At 35.4% G+C, this 22725-nt stretch overlaps 1 protein-coding gene across 4 annotated transcripts in view; it reads right to left on the bottom strand.

Annotated features, from left to right (window-relative positions):
• Window positions 1–175: 175 nt before the first annotated feature.
• The window catches only part of UPF2 (UPF2 regulator of nonsense mediated mRNA decay), a gene marked incomplete at its 3' end in the record, with an annotated part of 114445 nt that continues 91895 nt past the window's right edge, over window positions 176–22725 (bottom strand). For 3 of the 4 annotated variants that reach the window (XM_081300465.1, XM_081300468.1, XM_081300467.1), the window contains exons 19-22: window positions 16514–16681; window positions 7964–8105; window positions 7331–7451; window positions 176–1457 (exon numbers count right to left, since the gene is read on the bottom strand). In XM_081300465.1, coding sequence (XP_081156591.1) covers window positions 1448–1457; window positions 7331–7451; window positions 7964–8105; window positions 16514–16681 — 441 coding nt within the window. Of the gene's footprint in view, window positions 1458–7326; window positions 7452–7963; window positions 8106–16513; window positions 16682–22725 lie in introns of those variants that run through there. The other variant, XM_081300466.1, reaches the window with a different exon arrangement.

Raw genomic sequence — 22725 nt, 5'->3', positions numbered from 1 at the left:
ACCTGAGAAGGTCAGGACATAGGGAATCCTGAGGGAGAAAGAAATACTAGCAGTGAAATGCTCAAGAAAGTATTTTTGAGAATCTTTTATAAAGCATACAGATGACCCCAGAGAGCATGACTGTCCATTTGATAGGTTTCCAAAATCCAAACCAAATAAAATAAACCACACCAAATCGAAATTACAACACTTTATTGCAGCATCGGCAAAGGTCAGATTTCTGAAGCTGGTGAAGATTGGGCAGCATTTCCATGTGAAATGTTACAACTTTACAAGTTTTGTTTCTTAAATCTACATGCAGAAACTGAAACGTGGTAAAAGAAAAATGCAAAATAGCTAGGAAAAAAAAGATGTAATCAAGTTGTAGCATACAGATGTGCTCTTTAACTAAATTTACTATGCCTATTGGAAAGCAAACGAAAGACAACTATCCTAATAAATTAACAGACTGTCAGAAACAGACTAAGAACCCTTTTTTCTATTTAGTGGGGGGAAAACAAAACAACAAAACAAAACGAAAACAAAAGCAAAATAAAAGCTCTACTTGTTTCCATATTTTGTTTAGAGACAGAGGCTGTAAACCCATGAAGGTCAACAAAATATTCTGATCTATTTCTTGTTGTCCTTCGTTCATTTTCTGTGACATGCTGACTGGCACGTTTTATTTTCAATGATACTTACAATGGGCTCAACTATATCCCTGTTCTTAGGCTGGTATCAGACTTGTCTAAGCCATCTGAATGAATGCTCTTTGTACTAATGTCTTCACATTTTTCTTTCACTCTAATAGGCAATTTTATATCACTGGCTCTGATGGATAAAACAGATTTTTCTCCCTCATCCCTTGTTCCTTTTGAAACAATTTCCTAAACAAAGGCCTTTCTGGTGGATTATCTGGTATTTGGATATCTTTCATCATTTTGTTGTCCTGCATGTAAGTTTTTACTAGAAGATTTTACTGCTTGCTCTATACTTCTCTACTGTAGTCCTGGAGCCCCCAAATGTATCTTCTTCCAACATGGGATGTTCAACTCAGACACTGTAACTCAAATCAAGTTCAAAACTCAAGTTCATTTCCCCCATACCATTATCATCGCAACCATTTCTTCTCCGGCTCAGTCATCTCATTGCTGCTCTTCCTGGTGTAACTGCTCAGTAGTCAAGTGAACCATCTCATTTCTTGACTGCCATTCTCAAGAGAAGATTAACCCTCACGTGATTTCCATTACAAAAGGCCTTTTCCGCCTTGTCTGGAAGCGTGGGCTTGTTCCGGTGTTGGCAGAGGCTGCTGTTTCTGCCTCATGGCCCCAGCCTGTCCCAGGTTTAGATTCGCAACTCTCTAGACCGACATGCTGAGATGTGTCCACTGCTCTCATTCAATTGCTGGAGGACTCCACTATCCACAACATCAGATACAGGACCTAATGAAATGACACGTGCTGCTGGATCAACGTCTCCTAAAGGTACAAACAGGGTGATGTTAGAGACCTTATTGCTTTAGGGCAAAATTGGGGCAAGAAAGTGTTTCTCAAATACTACCAACTATCACCTGGTGATTTCTCTAAGTCTTTTTGTTTTGTTTTTTTATTTTTTTTTAATTTTTAGTGGATGATGGACCTTTATTTATTTATAAAAGTGGTGCTGAAAATCAAACCCAGCACCTCACACGTTAGGCAAGCACTTTACAACTGTGCCACAACCCCAACCCCATCTAAGTTAACTCTTTTTTAAGAGCAAAACAGGGACAATTTTGACAATAATTGCAAGAGGTGGCTCCTGTATCTTCTCTGTGACTAACTGCTAAAGTGTCAGGAATTCAGTTTGTGTTATGGTTGAATTGTGTATCCTCAAAATTCATTTGCTGAACTTGACTCCCCCTCCCCCCCAGTACCTCAAATGTGACTTTATTTGGAAACAGCTGTTGGAGATGTAATTAGTTAAGATGAGGCAATAGTGGAGTAGGGTGAGTCCCTGGTCCAAAACAATGATTATATCCTTATGCACAGGCTGGGGATGTACCTCAGCTGCAAGAGCACTTGCCTAGTATGTGAAAGGCCCTGTATTCAATTACCAGTACTGAAAAAAAAAAAGAAAAGAAAAAAATTAGGCACAAACACAGGAAGAATGTCATGTGAAGATGAAGGCAGGGATTCAGAAATTAGAGCGATGCACCTATAAGCCAATGGATACCAAAGATTGCTAGCAAACCTCAAGAGCCACACAGGAGGCCTGGAACAGCCTTCCTTACAGCCTCAGACTCCTTTGTCTCATATTTCCTGCCACCAAAACTTTAAGACAACAAACTTCTGTAGTTTAAGTCATTCAGTCAATGGCACTTTCCTAGAGACTCATAAAGTTTGTTTTACACAGAACAAGTTATATGAGCAAGACAAATTCAGAGAATAAAATGCAAATATAGGAAAGCATATCCTCAGTTGTCTGTACTCTTCCAGAAATGAAATAAATATGAAAAAGTATCAATGATATAATCATGTCCCCAATGAAAGAACAAAAAGATGAAAGAGTTTCTCCTGAAGTCAAGACAAAGCAGCTGTCTAAAACAAAATATTTAAAATAAACAGTGAATGAAAGGAAAAAAATGTTGAAAATCTTTGCTAAGTTGATATGCTTCTATCACTAGTTATAGTGAAGGGTATCTGTCACCTGACTGGTTTTGTAGGCAAATAATCACTCTGAATGATTAAAATACTAAGAGCTTAAAAAGCACTTACAATATATACTTTGGATTATATGTTATTCTAGGAGGTATTCTATATCCAAACTATCACTTATTTAACATACAATAAGGGCATACATATCTTTTTAAAAATAGCAAGCTAGATGCAGTAGCATGTGCTTACAGTGTCAGGAACTTATAAACTGGAGGTAGGAACATCTCAAGCTTAAGAGACCAACCTGAGCAATATACCAAGACCCCATTTCAAAATGAAAATAAAACATAACAAAAATAACACACACACACACACACACACACACAAAACCCCACCAAAACTGACAAAATAAATCCTTTCTATTCTAATTGTGGTCTGCACACCAGCAGCTCTGATATCACCTAGCAGCTGAACAGAAATGAACCAGAACCTGCCTTTTTAGTCTAGATGATTTATATGTATTTTAAAAGTTTGAGAAGCAACAGAATAATCCATATGAACTTGTAGCATGTAAACCATATGCTTAAGCAGTAATACTTGCCAAAGATGCAAAGTTTCAGATTGTCAACACTACTGGAAAAGAAAAGAATCTTGTTCTGCACTACAGAAAAACTGAAGAACAATTTCACTTACAGCACAAACCTCCATCTTATTCACTAAAAATAAATACCTGTATTTTGTTAAAAGGCTGAAGTTTTAATTTACATTGCTCTGATAAGATCTTCTGGTTAGAAAACATAAAAATCATTATATAATAGTAGGAGCCTATCAAAATCCACAGGTAAAAAAATTTCAACTACTTGAATAACTAGTTTTCAAATTAATTTTCCTTTCACTAACACATAAAATTACCAACATTAATTGATTTTTTTTAAAAAAAATCACCAGCCACATTAAATATCAACTTGAAACCAGTTCCTCAGATTTACTCATAGACTCAAGGTCCCCCTGCCCCACTTCACATAGGTACTCCCCTCCAGCATGCTCTCCTTAAGCTACTGATGATGTCAGTGCTCCATATACACTTCGACTAAAGCTAAGTCTGGCCCAAAGTAAGCAGAAGAAAATAAAGACCCAACCACCATTCCATCCCATCAGTTTGTTCTTAAAATGACTATATTTCTTCACTTAAGTTTAAAATGGCAAAGAACATGTGGTACTCTAAAACGCTCAAAAACTCATGTTTATGCATTTGGCCATTCTACAATGTTAACCATACCTATGTTTTAGAAACACTGCCTATGAAAATAACACTCATTATCCTTTACAGAGTGCCATTCAAAAAGGATGATGGACAGGTTAGGATTTTTTTTTTAAGTTACAATTTTAAGTCAAAATTTAAAACAGGTTGAGAGGTTAGCTCAAGGGTTGGAACTCACAAAAAATGGAAAACAAGAACTTGGGAGCAGAACTGAAAGAAGAAAGTTTATTAAAACGACTAAATGTAGATTGTAAATAGTTCTTTTGTCTATTCAACAAATATTTACTGAGCATCTACTAGGTGCCAGGCACTAAGAGCTATGAAGGATATAACGGAAAGCAAGATTAAGATGCAGTCCATGCGAATGGGGGGAGAGAAACGGAGAGAGAAGGGAAAGCATATGGAAATGGTAGGAGACCTTCAAGGATACATAAAATTATAAGAGGCTATGAGGGGCAAGGGGGAGGGAAAAAAAAGGGAGAGAATTGAATAACAGCAGGGGAGGTAGAGAGGGAAGATGGGAGGGGAGGGGAGGGGAGGGGGGATAGTAGGGGATAGGAAAGGTAGCAGAATACAACAGACACTAATATGGCATTATGTAAAAATGTGAATATGTAACAGATGTGATTCTGCAATCTATATTTGGGGTGAAAATGGGAGTTCAAAACACAATTTGAGTCTAATGTATGAAAGATGATATATCATGAGCTATGTAATGCTTTAAATAATCAATAAAAAAATTAAAAAAAAAAAAAAAAAAAGATGCAGTCCATGCCCCCCACCTCCAGTCTTTAGTCTCATGGAGAATGGAGACAAACTAGCAGGTAAATAAATAGGACACAGTCTGTGGAAATATAGTGAGTTAAGACAACCTATCCTCACTGATCTATGTCAGTATTGAGAATACCAAGGTGGGTCTTAAGAAGGAGTAGGAGTTATCCAGGAAGAAAAGCAGGAGACTGCTCCAGAGAAAGGCAAAAATAGAACAGTAAGAGCAATAGGTAGTTAAAAGACCAGCTGGTTAGGAGTAGGGAAAGGAACTTCGAGAGATGAAGCCAATAAAGTAAGTATATGCATGCAATTCATACCTTGCTAACCAAGCTGAAGAGTTTGAAGTTTATACTACGAGCCATAAGGAGCCATTGACGAATTTTAAGCAGAAGGGCTCATATAGTCAGATGGCAGATTTGCATCTTAGAAAGAACACTGAGAATGAATTGGATGTGGGTGACACGGACTAAGAAGTAGATGTAGATAAGGTAGCTGCAGTTATCTACATTTGATCTTAGCTCAAAGGCCAAGAAGGGATTGCAGCAGTAATCCAAATGTGAGGCGATAGTGGTTTGATCTAGAGTCTTGGCAGTGGGGCAGAATAAAATAGGCAACTTTGATAACCTTTTAATATTAGAATGCAGAGGGTTATTACCCAGATCAGGGAATTGAGGGGGAAGGAGAATTATAAAATGAAACCCCCTTTCCTAGTATGGACAATAGTAGTGCTTTTGTTCATTAAGCTAGAACAGGGAGGGAACAAGGGAGGTTTCTGTTTCAGAGTGCCCACCTAGACAGGCAGAAACTCAAGTGTAAAGTCTGGGCTGGAGATCTGGACAGTAATGAAGTCATGGAAAGAATGACCCCTTACAGACAGTAGAAGGATAGAAAAAGAAACCAAGGAATCTGGACATCTATAGGTAGGGCGTGTGCAAAAATGAGCTGAAAGTCAGGTAGGAATCAGAGGGGTCAGAGAAAAGGGGGAAAATCAGAAGCTAAAAGTCATAGAAGCAAAATGAAAGAGTATGTGGAGGAAAACAGAATTTGCCCACAATGCAAAGTGCTACAAAGATATTGCTCAAGAAGTGGTTAGGGACCCCAGAGAAGGCCACCTATTAACCCAGAGTTAAGACACTAAAAAGGTAGGGTAAGTCACACAATGATTGGGAGGCAAGGGAAAGAGCAAGTGTGGCTGGTTCTTCCAAAGGGAAATTAGAGGAAGAGGAAAGGAAAATAGAAAGTTAAAGAATTTTGAGAAATGACTAAATAATGTTGGTAGCAAACTAAGTAGGGCATACCACATATACTTCTATTATAGTAATTACTTTTACACATCTGTTTCTATATATTCATCTTTGTTCCCTACTGCCTGAGAAATGCTTTGAATAAATAGCACAAATGACATATTTGAATAAATAGAAATAAGCAGAATAAATGAGTAGGACAGAATTAGCCTTCAAGTGCAGGTAGTACTCTGTTTTCTCATTGGACATTATAAACTTGAGGATTTTCTTCTCCTTTTAAATTTTTTTGTAATGACGGGCTGGACCTGGTACTAGATGAATATATGCTACTGCAGATACCCATTATGTCATCAAACTTCATATTTACAAATTCTATAAGATTATGATATTCCCACATTTAAAAATTAGAAAAAGATACTAATTTCTGAATAGAAAAGGAATTAGTTATAAATAAAGACAATATGCTATTCAGAGATATTACACTGCAATATGGAAAAGTGAAGCTGATAAAAATATCAAGATATTCTTTTTTAAAAAAAAAAAAACCATTTGCTTTTTTTTGAGAGAGAGAGAGAATTTTTTAATATTTATTTCTTAGTTTTCGGCGGACACAACATCTTTGTTTGTATGTGGTGCTGAGGATGGAACCCGGGCCGCACGCATGCCAGGCGAGCATGCTACCGCTTGAGCCACATCCCCAGCCCAAGATAAGATATTCTAATATTTTTAGTTTCTGATGATAAGAGGGAACATATATTATCAAAACTGCATCTATATTATGCATATATTAAAAGCTACTTTTTTTTTTTTTTTTGGTGGTGCTGGGATTAAACCCAGGGCCTCACACTTGCTAGGTAAATGCTTTTACCACTAAGCTATATACCCAAAGCCTAAAGCTATTTTTAAGATGTAGTGTTTTTGTGTGTGGGTGTGTGTGTGTTTTTATTTTATTTTTTTTAATGCCAGGGTCTGAACCCAGGGGCACTTAACTACTGAGCCACATCCCTAGCCCTTTTTTGTATTTTGTTTAGAGACAGGGTCTTGCTGAGTTGCTTAGGATCTTGCTAAATTGCTGAGGCTGGCTTTGAATTCCCAATCCTCCTGTCTTAGCCTCCAGAGCCACTGGGATTATAGGCGCCACCATACCTAGCTAAAGCTACTTTCAAATAACTGCAAAAGCAAGAAACTATCATTTGTCATTGTCCATTAAGCTAATAGTTTGTATATTTAGCAGCAACAAAACTTTCAACAAAGAACTTTTCTATTTTGCTAATAGGGTTTTGAATGTAAGTATAATCCAGAATTCTATACTTTATTCATATGGATATTATAAAAAAGAAAGAGAGAGAGAGAAAGAAAGAGAGAGAGAGAGAGAGAGAGAGAGAGAGAGAGAGAGAGAGAGAGAGAGAAAGCAAGCAAGCTAAGGGAGAAGCTATTTTTACCTCCCACCAGTCTTAAAGATTAGATCTGCATTAGGTGCTCCTTTTGGATGCTGGTAACGAGGCCGCCGCTCACGATTGGTGTTTGCTGGAGCTGGGCGCTGAGCAAGAGACTGCAACATTTCTATGATTAGAATAAAAGAAAAAATGCTGTTAACTCTTTTAAATGTACATCATCTATGAAACAAAATGTTAGGGAGATCAAGTTTATCAGTCCTATTATCAGGTAAATGACTACAGAAAAGTGACCATTATACAGACTATCATGATTGTAAGATACTAAAAGAACCATCAAGAGATGAGATTCTTTCAGTATCCAATGTTTCCTTATTGTAAATTTGGTCATTACATTAAGTGCCTTAAGAGACAATTAAAAAGCCTAAGAGGCAGTGTACAATGACAGCTAATAATATAGTGTTTGGAGAGAGTCTACATTTGTTAAAAAATTACCCTCTCACTTGCAAACACAAATAACAGTGGGTAATCTATCTGAATTATGGAGTTAGAAAAATAAGATGAAAATTATATTATTATTTTACAAATAAGTCAGAGGGAAATGGACACAGAATGAGTTAAAACTATATTTCAAACACTCAAGAAGCATAAAAATTTCCTATTTTATAAATGATTTCATACCTTGATAATCTTCTTGTTCTTGCCGCTCATTGATATCTAGTGTGAGCTTTTTCATTCTCATCCTTTCTTCTTGTTCTGCCTGTTGCTGGTTCCAATGATTTGCAGCAAGTTGGGATGACATGGGCACATTAAGTATTTTAAACTGAGAGAGAAAAAACAAAAACAAAAACCAAAGGTCACAAATACCCTGAGGATCCTCAGCACCACATACAAAGATGTTGTGTCCGCCGAAAACTAAAAAATAAATATTAAAATTCTCTCTCTCTCTCCTATTAAAAAAAAAAAAAAATGGGCCTGGGGATGTATGTGGCTCAAGTGGTAGCGCGCTCGCCTAGCATGCGTGCAGCCCGGGTTGAATTCTCAGCACCACATACAAACAAAGATGTTGTGTCCGCCAATAACTAAAAAAATAAATATTAAAAAAAATTCTCTCTCTTTCTCCTCTCTCTCCCTCTCTCTTAAAAAAAAAAAAATACCCTGAGGAAACCAGAAAGAAAAAAAAATAGACTTCAAATAAAATAGCAAGTAGAAAATAAGTTTAGGAAAATAGTGTTTTTCTTTCACTGTACATCAACAGATTTATAAGAACATCTAAAAAGAAATAGTAGTATTATTCTAGTAGACAAAATCCATCAGATTTGGATGAGAAGTAAAAGTCTACCAGTTCAATCTCCATGAAAAGCAGAAGTTCTTTAGTGTACCCTATTTGGAAGCATATCTCTAACAAGGGATGATTTTTCATTCTGTAGACCCCATCATGTAGGGCTGTCAGAAAGACTTCTACAGGAAACTGGAACCCACCTCCTGTCATTTCTACCCACCTCATGAACTACATGAACAAATCTAGTCTATCTTCAACATTACTAGGACTTCGTATTTCTGAAGACAGCTGTGATGTTTGAAAGGAGAGAGAGTTAAGTGAAAACTGTTAAGTTAAACAGTTCTGTCATAGGGAGAGAGTGAGCCCTTGTCTAGGAATGCCTTTGTTTTTTAGTAGGATGTTCCTGGCTTAGGACTGCATATGGCAAACAAACCTAGATTTAAAAAAAAAATCTATGAATTTATGGGTCTTGGCTCCCTGGAAAATGTTAAGTACGCTATGTTAATATCTAAGCACAAAATGGAGGTGTTTCATAACCTAAATTCTCTGTTGTGCATGTCTTAATGAAGAGAACTCATCTGGACCATATCTGTGCAAAGTCAGGGTTCAGGAAGCTGTGTGCAGGATCCCAGACATCTCTGCTTGATCTGTGCCTTCTGAATGCTGGCATCTTTAAAATCGTGTAAAGTTTAACATTGTGTAAGTTCTGACTCATTTGAATTTGACTTGCAAGTTTGATTTTTTTATATTAATTCATATGTTCTCTCTTGGCATTCTGTTTTACAATGCCCTTCAGTTAGTCAATGTTCCCCTCCCCTTAGAATGTAATACCCAGAATACAAATATACTAAGCCAGATACATCCACTAAGGTAAAAACAAAAAATATTTATCTACAAACCCAACTAACTGCATTTTATATTTATATCAGCAGACAAAAATCTCACCTATCAAAATAAAAATATTAAGGTGCCCACTAAACCTCACTGGTTCTCCCCAATGTGCTTAGCTTTAGAGAATTTTCTCTAAGGAGTCTAGTACTGACTCCTTCCAATAATCACTTTCTTTTTAAAGAGCTCAAAGCCATTAAAAAGGAAAAAGCCAACAAACAAAAAAACATTTAGAGGTGGGTTTCAGTAGTAGAGCACATGTCTGGTATGTGTGAGGCTGTGGGGCAGATCCCCAGCATGGCAAAAACTCAAAACCAAATCCAAAATACCTTTTGTGAAGTATGTCTGATGTAATTTGATGAATTTCTCTGTAGGTATATGCTGAAGAAAATCTCTCCTCACTTGAGACAATGAGCATATCAATCACCTCTAACTTTTGTAACCCATCTCTTTCTCTACCCCACCAGGTAGCAGCTGCTGACCTGCTTTCTTTTACTACTGATTCCTCCAACACACACTCTTTAGCACTACATTATACAAAATGAACTAATATTGATTCACCTGTTGGTAACATCTGGGTTGTTTTTAGTTTTGGGTTAACATGCTAGGAATGGAATAGCTGGAAATACCTGGTGTGTTTTAGTTTTTAAGGAACTGTCCAACTGAGTTCGGTTCCTTCACATCCCTGCTGAAACGTGGCACAATCAGTCTTCCTAACTTTAGCTATGCTAGTAAGCACATACTGATATATCATTTGGCATTTTTAAATTTCCTAGTGACTAAAACCATCTGTTTAAAAACCCATCCTAGAATTATACACCAAGTTTGTTGGGCTACATTTCAGAAAGTAGTTTTCGCTTGTTTTTGAAAAAGGCAGAAAATCTTAATGACAACTGCTCTATAATTACATATATAAGTTCTTTCAGTCCTCAAAGATATAATTAGTTTCTATCTGAAGACTGGGACTCCTTAAAGTAGATTATTCCTTATGACATTATTTAATTTTATCCAATCTTACTATGCCCTTTCTTTCTTTCTTTTTTTTTTTTAAAGAGAGAGTTGAGAGAGGAGAGAGAGTGAGAGAGAGAATTTTTAATATTTATTTTTTAGTTCTCGGCGGACACAACATCTTTGTTGGTATGTGGTGCTGAGGATCGAACCCGGGCCGCATGCATGCCAGGCGAGCGCACTACCGCTTAAGCCACATCCCCAGCCCTCACTATGCCCTTTCAAAGAGAAATGTTCCTTCTTGATATGAGGGGGAAAATACCACTCCACAGCACAGGCTTTTTACTCTTTGTTTTTTTTTTTTAAAGCATTTCCTAATCCCCTTGAGCCACATGTTTTTAAAAATTGCCAACTGTGGCTATTCCTAAATTCTAGTGTATATGGCCTGATGATAGCCAATTTTTCCTTCTTACATAATTACTAATTCTATGATAACTTTCTTCTGCCTCTTCCCCAGTTTTCTTTTTTTTTTAAATATTTATTTTTTAGTTGTAGTTGTAGACAGTACCTTTATTTTTACGTGGTGCTGAGGATCGAACCCAGGGCCTCACACATGCTAGGTGAGAGCTCTACCACTGAGCCACAACCCCAGCCCCTTCCCCAGTTTTCTTTGATTTCCACATTACAATCACTTCTTTCATGAAATACATACTTGTCAGGTATATTGCTGCAAGGAAATAAAGAACACAAATTTTTGAAGTCATACAAATTGGCCTCATAGTCCTATCATATATTAGTATGACCTAGCAATCACCCAAGAATTCTCTGAGAGGGGGCTGGGGTTGTGGCTCAGTGGTAGAACGTTCGCCTAGGACGTGCAAGGTGCTGAGTTCAATCATCAGCACCACATAAAAAATAAATAAAGCTATTGTATCCAACTAGAACTAAAATATACAGCGCACGCGCACACCCCACATATAAAGAATTATCTGAGAACTATACTAAAGAAAGGCACCATAAACATACATTGGAGGAAAGATAGCCTCTTCAACAAATGGTGCTAGGAAAACTGGAAATCAATATGCAGCAGAATGAAATTTAACCCCTATCTATCACCCTACACAAAACTCAACTCAAAGTAGATCAAAGACTTAGGCACTAGAATAGAGACCTTGCATCTAATAGAAGAAGGAGGTCCAACTCTCCATTGTGTCAGCTTAGGAACCAACTTCCTCAACAAGACTCCTAAAGTGCAAGAAGTAAAATCAAGAGTCAATAAATGGGATGGCAACAAATTAAAAAGGTTCTTCACAGCAATAATTAAAAATGTGAAGAGAGAGCTTACAGACTGGGGGAAAACCTTTGCCACCTGCACCTCAGATAGAGCATTAATATTCAGGATATATTAAAAAACTAAAAAAAAAAAAAAAAACTTGACACCAAAAAAAATAAAAACAAATAACCCAATCAATAAATGGGCATAGGAACTGAACAGACACTTCACAGAAGAAATAAAAATGGTCAACAAATACATGAAAAAAATGTTCAACATCTCAAGTAATTAGAGAAATGCATATTAAAACTACACTGAGATTCCATTTCACTCCAGTCAGTCAGAATGGCAATTATCAAGAATATAAGTAAACAATAAATGTTGGTGAGGATGTGGGGGGAAAGGTACACTCATACGCTGCTGATGGGAATGAAAATTGGTACAACCACGCTGAAAAGCAGTATAGAGATTCTTGAGAAAACTTGGAATGGAACCACCATTTGACCCAGTTATCCCCTCCTCGGTATACACCCAAAGGACTTAAAATCAGCATACTAGAGTGACGCAGCCACATTTTAAGTTTAGAGCAGCTCAATTCACAATAGCTAAACTATGGAACTAATCTAGGTGCTCTTCAAAAGATGAATGGATAAAGAAAATGTGGCATATATGCACACTGGAATATTACTCAGCCATAAAAAGAATGCAACTATGGAATATGATCGTAAATAGATGGAGCTAGAGACTATCATGCTAAGTGAAATAAGCCAATCCCCAAAAACCAAAGGTCAAATGTTCTCTATGATATGAGGATGCTAAAACACAACCAGGTTGGGGCAGGGAAGAATAGAAATTTAGTGGATTAGACAAAGGGAAATGAAGGGAAGGGACCGGAGATAGATACAGGGAAGACAACAGAATGAACTTTCCTATGTTCATATCTGAATACATGACATGAAACTCCATATCATGTACAACCATAAGAATGGGATCCTAATTAGAGAAGTTATACTACAAATATGTATAATATGTGAAAATATACTCTATTAATATATATCTAAAAAGAACAATTAAAATAAAAGAATTCTCTGAGACACTTTTCTCACCTATAAAAAAAAGACACCAATACTACCTACCTTTTAAGGTTGTTCAGAGAATTAAATGAGATAACATTTGTAAAGTGCACAATATAACAATATCACAAAAATATCACACAGTAATAAGGAACTTAAATAACTTTAAAAAGTTCAGAATAAGTCTCACTGCTTCCTTTACTTTCTGGGGGGAAAAAAAGACTCTTTGCAAAATAAGTCACCAACTTAAAACTTCAGGAATATATTTACATAATACACAACTTGTTCTGTTTATGTCCATAAAACAAAAACAACTAAAACATAATTAAAATAGTTACCATTCTCTAAAATATACTTTTAATTTATTTTTCAAAATCTAGGAAGATATACAAAAAATAAATAGATGGAAAAAGTTCAGCTTGAAATCAATTTCCTGTCAAACTCTTTACATATGTCTCTAACATGTGAAGCAAAAACTTCATTTATTCTTCCTAAACAATAATATTACTACTGTGAGACAATCACAGTAATTTGTGAAATTTTTTATTTTTAGTACTACTCATTTTGAAAGCTTTCTGTTGCACCTGTATTTTCAAACCCAGGTGCTATGAACTATTAGGAAGGAAAAGTTCCATTAAACAGACATTGTAAACAGAACTGAGCCAAATTATCATGATACCAGGGAGAGAGTTTCAAATTCTAGGCAGAAAGATTACAACTTTCCCTCTAAAAAATGAGAACAACATCCAGAATGAGGACTTGAAGCAACGCAATTTTCTTCCCTTAATGGACCTTTGTGAAAAGTAGTCAGCAGTAAAAAAGAGATTATCTGTCAGTCTAAAAGCAGTCATGCAGAGAAATACACTAATTTTAAAGATATGATTATATATAAAAGTACAATGTCTGGAATTCATTAAATTTTAACTTACTGGTTTTTTTTTCATCTTTTTTTTTTTTAATAGGCTAGAATTCTGGGCAATGTTAGTTTCTCAGTCAAATATGAAATATCTAGTAGGCATTGAAAATGACAGTGCAGGGGCTGGGGACGTGGCTCAAGCGGTAGCGCGCTCGCCTGGCATGCGTGCGGCCCAGGTTCGATCCTCAGCACCACATACCAACAAAGATGTTGTGTCCGCCGAGAACTAAAAAATAAATATTAAAAATTCTCTCTCTCTCTCCTCTCTCACTCTCTCTTCAAAAAAAAAAAAAGAAAAGAAAAGAAAATGACAGTGCAATTTTAGGTCATTTTCCATTCCAACTATCACATAAGATGCATTACTTCAGATCAAGGGAAAGAAAGAGGTGAAAGTCTCAGTGTAATTTACATACTCCAACATTCCAATCCTTGGTTAATCAGCTATTGATTTTCCTCTCAGTAGCTGTTAGTGACTCAAACACTTATAAATTTATGCAAATACAGAGTCATATATTATTCTTTCACAAAACATTCAAGCAAATCTGACCAATAAGAACTATAGGTAGATAATTCCTTGATCATCAAAAAATTGAGGCTATTCTAGATACTTTTATTTGTCATCAGATCAAAATATTCTGAAATAAAAGAGACTGATCATTTTTTCCCCTTTATTAGGTAACTATGATAAAATTTGAGATTTCCCCCCATAATTCAGTTATGATAAGCTTAATGATGATGGTATTAATTATACTAAAGAAACTGTATAAAATATTATGAAGAATACTTCTTAGTGAATTTCATTAAAAAACATGAAAAATATGTTGTTTTTGTTGTTTTTTTGTTTTGTTTTTGGTACTGGGGATTGAACCCAGGGGCACTTAACCACTGAGCCATATCCCCAACCATATATATATATATATATATATATATATATATTTTTTTTTTTTTGTATCAGGGATTGACCTCAGGGGCACTCAACTACTGAGCCACATCCCCAGCTCTATTTTGTATTTTATTTAGAGATGGGGTCTCACTGTGTTGCTTAGTGCTTTGCTTTTGCTAAGGCTAGCTTTGAACTCTCGGTCCTCCTGCCCCATCCTCCCAAGCCGCTAGGGTTACAGGGGTGAGCCACCACACACAGCTAAAATAGAGGCTTTCTATTTGCTTATAAGACTGACAGTTTCTTCACTTAGATATTCTAAAGGGAAACCATTATAAGTAAAAGATGAACAAAAACACATTTTTGTGACCTCTGAGACAAGCTTTACAAAAGGAAAAGTTCTCAAGTAGTATGTATTTCAAAAGAACAGAAAATAAATGGTGGTAAACAGTGATAAAAAGATAAATTTCCTGATGTCTCCCCCCTTTGCCAAAGCCTTTACAATAAAGCTGCTAAGCTACTATTAGAAGAGAGATTCTATTTTATATTAAATTAGATGACAAAAAGATTGAAGTAATTCAAACTAAATTTCCTGGAATATATTAGCAGCAAAGGTAATTTAGGTTGTAATTTAAAGCAACTTTGTAAGTGTAACTTAAAAATTTTATAACTATGTAAGGGCTGGAGAGGAAGCTCAGTGGTAGAGAGCACTTGTCTGTCAAGCATGTGACACTTCCAGAACCACAAAAACAAAACACAACACAACCAACATATTTACATATAATCTCAAGTTACAGTGATAGATAAGTATCTATTACTCCATCAAAACATGAAACAAATCATGACTCTTTAATATTAATTGCAAAACAGTGATTTATCTGCGAATATTAAACTGTAATAATTACACTTGGATTTGATTAAAATAGTCTCAACATTACATAACAGTACTATTTAAACTTTTACTTTCTCAATCAAAATATTTCATTTTAATTCATTATTCTAATTCATATTTAAATTGAGAAAGAAATCAATTACAAATGGCATTAGCTTTTTCTTTCTCCTCTCCTACTCTGAAATTCGGTGTAATTTTTTCCCCTAATGACTAGAACAGAAAGTTATTTCTAAGCACAAATTCGGTGTACAAAGAGATCTTTCACTCAACTTAAGAAATAAAGATTCCTATAAGGCAACACATTTCTCACTTGTAGAAAAACCGTTGCACCTCACAGGCCAACACCCAAAAGTCAAATAAAGAAATAAAAATCAGAACAAAATACACTTTCTTTTTCAGACCACAAAATACCAGTGATGTTTCTTCAAATAATGTTCCTAATATTGAACATTTTCCAAAATTCCAAATAAACTTTTTATACGAGTTGAAAATTTAAACTAAGAACCCTAAGCTCTTATTTCATGTTTGTTAATATTTTCAAAGTTCAAAAAATATATTTTTAAATTTCACATTTTAAGAAGTAGGGCTTCAAATTACTTATTTTGCATAAAGTTAAATGAGACAGTTTTTTTTTTTTTGAAAAAATAATCTACCTACTTTAAGCCAAAAATAGTCCATATAATTTAGAATTCAGACTTCTGAAGTGAATTTATTTTCAAAGGCCCCCAATTTTTTAAGATACACTCTTGATTTATTTTTAATGCCTACATTTCTATAAGGATGGTATAAACAATAATGAATATTCACATGTACCCCACCAAAGGAAGGAAGAAAACAGAATTCTTACTATTGTGTAATTCGATCTATAGAACAAAGATATTCCAAAGTCACTTTTTAGTTAACAAAACAGGATCCAAGTGTACCAATGTAATTTTAGTAGCTATGCATAAATGGTAACCAAAGAGTATCTAATAGAAATTGCTATGCATTCATTATTTAAAAAAAAAAAAAAAGCAAGCCTCACCCTCTGCTGGCAACATAAGGAGGGTGGGACAACTGCACAGTGGGCAGTTTCTTACCTGCTGTTTATTGCCTTTTCTTGTTAACATGACAAATGGCATAGTATCTGCAGACTCTGCCTCTCCTTCCCCGCCACCAAGTGGAGGTCCTTTTCTCAGCTGGCTTTTGAGATGCAAAGGAATAGCAACATCAAGTTGATGTACTTTAACAGATTCGCCACTTCTTTGCTTAAAGACAAAAATTAAAAAGTATATAAATATTCCAAGATATACATAAATATATGTAAATATAAACTGCAAAGAATTCATTTGGTGCTGTATTTTTTAAAACACAACAATCATAAGAGCTAAAGTCTCTAAAATACAGATGAACTAGGGATATTTCTCTTCCACCACCTAAAACCTTTATAATTTGTCTTAGAAGAAACTACGTTATGTGGTTTGACTCCTACTTATAGTTCCATGTGCTTCCAAGCACTCAGTGTTGCACATCCTACCAATTATCCCTGGCTCCTCTAATAATTGCCCCCTTCCCCCCCCCCCCCCCGCGCTTTTTTGTGGTGCTGGGGATGGAACCCAGGGCCTTGTGCATGTGAGGCAAACACTCTACCAACTGAGCTATATCCCCAGCCCCAAATAATGCCCTTTTAGTCATCCTTGTGGCACAACATCTGCTTCATTCTTATAGTCTCATAATAACCTATTTATCAGTCTGACTCATTCACCAGACTAGGCAGACTCAACACTCTATTCCCGTTCCCCAGCATTTCCTAGTAGTGCTCTATAAATGTTCAAGAATGAATGGAATCTATAGCCATTCACATTAATTTATTGGTTAGCAATATCAATTATTCTTAACATTTACACTGAACTTTTCAACCAATTAAATAAAACTTCACTGATGATTTACTGTTAGACTTAAAAATGGAAAGATTAAAGACTTATCTCTCAAAAAAGCTCATAAACTTACGTTAGAGAGATATATAAGTAAACCAATTACAATACAGTGGAGGTGCAAATCACTTGTGTAGAGGATGGAGTGATTATCTTCACCTGGCTGGGAAGCAGGTGGGTACAGAGACCTGATGAAAGGTTTAGCACAAATGGGACAACTGAGAATGTTAAAGACTTCATATGATGTCTTCTGAGCATACGGAAAGAGCAACGGGGGGATATGGAAGGAACTTAGGCAGGGGAAGAACAGGTGCAAAAGTAAGGATGTGAAACAGTACAAGGTGTTTACACAACTGCAAATAATTGTCTATGCCCTAAGGAAGGGAGAATAATTCCTCAAAGCTTGGGAAGTAATGCTGAGAGGCTTTACAGGTCTTAAAACTGCTCTTCTTAAATAGTGCTTGATATGGGCCTCATATTCAAAAGACTTGCAAATTAAGTGAAATGGTATAAGGTTTAATTTTTTTTAAATAATTTTAATATTTATTTATTTAGTTAGTTTTTGGCGGATACAACATCTTTTCTTTGTATGTGGTGCTGAGGATCGAACCTGGGCCGAACGCATGCCAGGCGAGCGCACTACCGCTTGAGCCACATCCCCAGCCCATTATTTTTTTTAATATTTATTTTTTAGTTATAGATGGACACATATTTTTATGTGGTACCAGGGATTGAACCCAGGGCCTCCTGCGTGCTAGGCGAGGGCTCTACCTCTGAGCCACAATCTCAGTCCCTAATTATGTTTGTTTTTAAAGCTCCAATTTATTACAATCTACTTAAAGTAGTTAGTTAGTCCCAGGTTCATAAGATTTATGAAGATGTACTACTTAAAACTGCAAAGGGTTATATTAGACAAATCTTTATTTGTAAAGGATTTTTCTCTTTATTACAAAATTAACACATTGTTTGAAAAATATTTAAATACAAAAATGTATTAGTAAGTACCTGTATTAATTCTTCCAGCTTACCTCTTTCTGCTCCACACCAAGATGCAACAGTTGTTAACAATGAATTATATTCTTTCAGATTTTTTCTTCCATTTATTAATATACATTATAAACATAAGCAACCACAATTAGCCTTATTATTCTATACTAAATATATACATTTTTCTCCTTTTAACTCTTGAGCATCTTTTAATATATACAGAGCTAATTATATGCATACTCTATTTACTATATAGTTATCACCACTAAATTAACATATATTTATAAGTATTGCATGTAACCGAATCTTGCACCAAAGACAGTTTAGTAATAAATGATCTTTAAGTCATACCGGCACAATTTTTTTTTAAACTTCACAAAATGGTCATACCCTACTTTTTTGCAAGAAAATTTGTCATAAAATCTGTAATAATTATGTGGCAAATATGGTATGTCCTATTATTTAATTCAATCCCTACTGACAAATAATTAAAACTTTTTTTACTATTATAAATAATGTGACATCTTTGTATATTTAACTTTTAAAGAAAACTGCTAAGTAGGGTAAATTTTTTGACCATATATATATGCCCATTTGATAGGTTTACTAGATCCCCTCCCTCCCAATAGATGATAACCATGCTGAACTGATGCACATTTAGCAAACTTTAAAACTGCACTGAGCTAGGCATGGTGGCACACGACTGTAATTCCAGCACTCCAGAGTCTGAGGCAAAGTTCAAAGCCAACTCCCAGCAACTTACCAAGGTCCTAAGCAACTCAATGAGACCTTGTCTTTAAATAAAATATAAAAAAGGCTGGGGATGTGGCTCAGTGTTTAAATGCCTCTGGGTTCAAACCCCAGTACCAAAAAACAAAACAAAACAAAAAAAAAAACAACCTACCACACTGAATACTATCACTTTATAAATCTTTATATCTGATGGTCTGACAAGTGAATAAATTAATCTTAATTTGCATATCTTTTGATTATTAGTGACTTCTAGCAAGATTTTGCCTAATATCTTTCATGTAATTAAAAATGGGTCATTCATCTTGCTATTATATAATTATTATCACACTGCTGCACAGGAGTTATTTTTCCTTCTTGTCATTTGTTTGAATTTTCATGGCATTCTGTGCTTTAAAGTAATAGAACAGAATGATTCAAAAGATTCCAGGGGCTCGGGGTGTAGCTCAGTGGTAGAGTGCTTGCCAAGCATGTGCAAGGCCCTGGGTTTGATTCCCCAGCATCACAATAAGGAACAAACCAACCAACCAACACAAAACCCAAAATGGATTCCATGACTCACTAGCCATGTGACCTTAAACAAGTTTCTGACCTTTTCAAGTCAATGTTGTTTTAACTAAAAAAAAAAAAAAAGTAATACTAGTAGTATTTGACAGCACTGTATGAAGAATAGATGTAGAAATCCTTGAAACAGAGTGTATATTTGTAAGTAGTAAAATGTCTGACAATTATTAATTCTGGTTGTGAAAGTAAAAGTAAAATCCACATTTATTTGTGTTTACTGACCATGTGCTAAATCCAGCATTATCTGTTTACTGAGCCTTTCCCTTGGATTTGAAATGATGTGTTTATCATATTGCCAAATTACCATGATTCGGATCTAGCTTGCAGTCTCCTTTATTTCACTGTGCCAAACTATTATTGTAAGTTTAAAACATTTCAATATTTTATAAAGTATTTTGCCCCTTATTTTTCAGGATTTTCTTAGCTATTTTGCTTTTCTTATAGATTATTTTAAAGAATAATTTTAAGTTCATTCTAAATTCATCTTGGCTCTTCCCTTCCCCCTGCAAAAACAATCCTCCTGCTGAGATATAATTAGGACTGCACTAAATTTAAGAACCTGACTTACGGAGAATCAAAGTATCTTTAGATACTGCATCTTCCTATGACAACTTCATCAAAACAGACAGTACAGTTGTCCACATCCAGTATTTGAAAATGTTTGAAAAATAAGGCTAATGCAGGATTAAGTTTTACTCTAGCACACTAAGCCTATCTCCTACAAAAGTATAAATTCAAACTTCCCTCCTCCAATCACATCTTTCCATCCCTTTCAGCTTGCTTCTTAAGAACTGCAATAAGAAACAATTACTGGATTATATCAAAGGTTCTATTCTTTTGACTTCAGCAATTTTTCTACCTTATTTCCAAACACTGGAGTATCTTGGGGCTCAATCTGAACTTGCTTTTATACTGGGTGATTAATTTATTTCCATGGCTTTAAATGTGTTCTACCTAACCCATTTGTGTTTTCATTTCATTCATCTCTTCTGATCTCTACACATTTCAACCTAGACAACTTAAAGAACTCTCAAAAAACTTAACATAATGAAAGTGGAATTACTGCTTACTCTTCTTGATTTCTTGGAGAAGGGCCAATGAGAAAACCGAATTCATCTTTGACTTCTTATTTCCTACACACCCATATCCAATCAAGTACCAAATAAATCCAGTCCATTCTACCTCCTCAAGGGCTTTCAAATCCACTTGTTTGTATCCTCCACTACACTAGACAGAGTACTATTTCTTCTCACCTGGCTTACCACAACAGCCTTCTACTCAGGCCCCTGCTCTTCAGTCTTGCCCCTCGTCTGAACGACAAAGGACTGTGAGCTCCCAAGGGGTCCCATCACAATTCCCCATTCTCATGTCATACCATCATCCTATAATTATTTTCTTTTCATACTAGTCTTCAGTTTTCAAATACCAGACCTTTTGTGCCTCAGGACCTTTACCATATTGTTTCCACACTCTCACCTGGATAGCTCCATTTAACCCGTCCTATTCAAAATTTATGACCTCAGAGATGCTTTCCCCACCATCCCTACATGAAAAAAGGCCCTTCACTTTCTATCAACCTACTCTTACCAATTATCAAAATTTGAACCTATATTTGTTTGGTTGTTAAATATCTACTTTCTCTCAGAACAGGAACAATATTTTGTATTTACCACTTTAAACTTAGCCTATCTTACACTACTAGGCACTAAGTAGATGCTCAAAAGATACATGCTGAACAAAAGAACAGCTGAGAGTAAATGGTAACTGAATTGTGTCAGGTAGGAAATTTCTTTCTTTTTCCCCAGTACTAGGGATTCCACCCAGGGTCTCAAGCATGCCAGACAGAGGATCTCTCGCTAAGCTACATCTCCAGGCTTATATTTTATGAGACAGAATTTCTTTAAGTTGCCCAAGGCTGGTCTCAAACTTGTGATTCTCCTGCCTCAGCCTTCTGAATCTTTGGGATTATATACCATGTACAGTAGCATATGGAAAGTTCCTACAGGTGAACCATTTCATTTTCTCTTCAAGGGGGTTACAATGATTATGTTTTATTTGATGACCATGGCTTCTAAATGATATAAATATATGATTTATTTCACAAATTAAGAATTTTCTGGATAAAAGAAATATTTTAATATATGAAGAAGAATCAGATTGGCCTAATGTACCTATAATGCTAATTTGCGTTTTAACATAACTTTGGCTTTAATAACATCAAGTAAAATCCAATATTTTCTCTAAAAGATTGATCCGTCAGCATTTAAGATTCAATAAGATCTTCTGCCTTTAAAAAAGTCACTTTCTGATCTGCCCTAGCTACTTCTTGTAGAAAAATGCTAATTACTACAAATTACTATGACCTTTTTTTTTTAAAAAAAACCATTAGATGGAAGGCTTGGGATATAATATAAAGCTAAGAGCATTTGCCTAGCATGTGTGAGGCCCTGGGTTTGATTCTAGCATCAGGAAAAAACAAAAAACTCCCAGCTAGATGAAGCTTTTTATAAAATCCAGTTTATTAATGTTATCAATACACTAAAAAACCCTAATCTTTCTTTTAAATATTAACTCATACTTTTCCATTTACATAAAAAGCTATTCAAATCATCAACATAAAAACTTCTTTTTAAAAAATATTTATTAAAGTTTTAGGTGAACACAATATCTTTATTTTACATTTACATGGTGCTGAGGATCAAACCCAGTGCCTCATGCATGCTAGGGGAGCACTCTACCACTGAGCCACAACCCCAACTCCAACACACGAATTTCTTAAACTAAATATCTCCAATTGTTTATTTTCTGCAAAGTTTGGTTCCTAAACAAACAAGGAACTTAGAAGTGATGAGATATAACTTGAGATTGGCATAATAAAATTACTGTTCCAATACTGAATACTTAATACTGAAATTAAGTATTAACTACGCATTCTCCCCTTATACTTTAAAGAATTTTAAATATAAGATGTATCTGACAGCTGCAAGCTGTATACTTCAGGAAAAGTTGCTGTCGAAGCAGATGTTCAGATAACAAACCCTCACATTTAGTAGAATGTAATGTACAATGAGTCACGC

Source organism: Spermophilus citellus (assembly GCF_964194105.1).
Source record: "Spermophilus citellus genome assembly, chromosome: 6".
In the NCBI taxonomy this organism is placed as follows: domain Eukaryota; kingdom Metazoa; phylum Chordata; class Mammalia; order Rodentia; family Sciuridae; genus Spermophilus; species Spermophilus citellus.
This window is presented reverse-complemented; position numbering and strand designations above follow the sequence as displayed.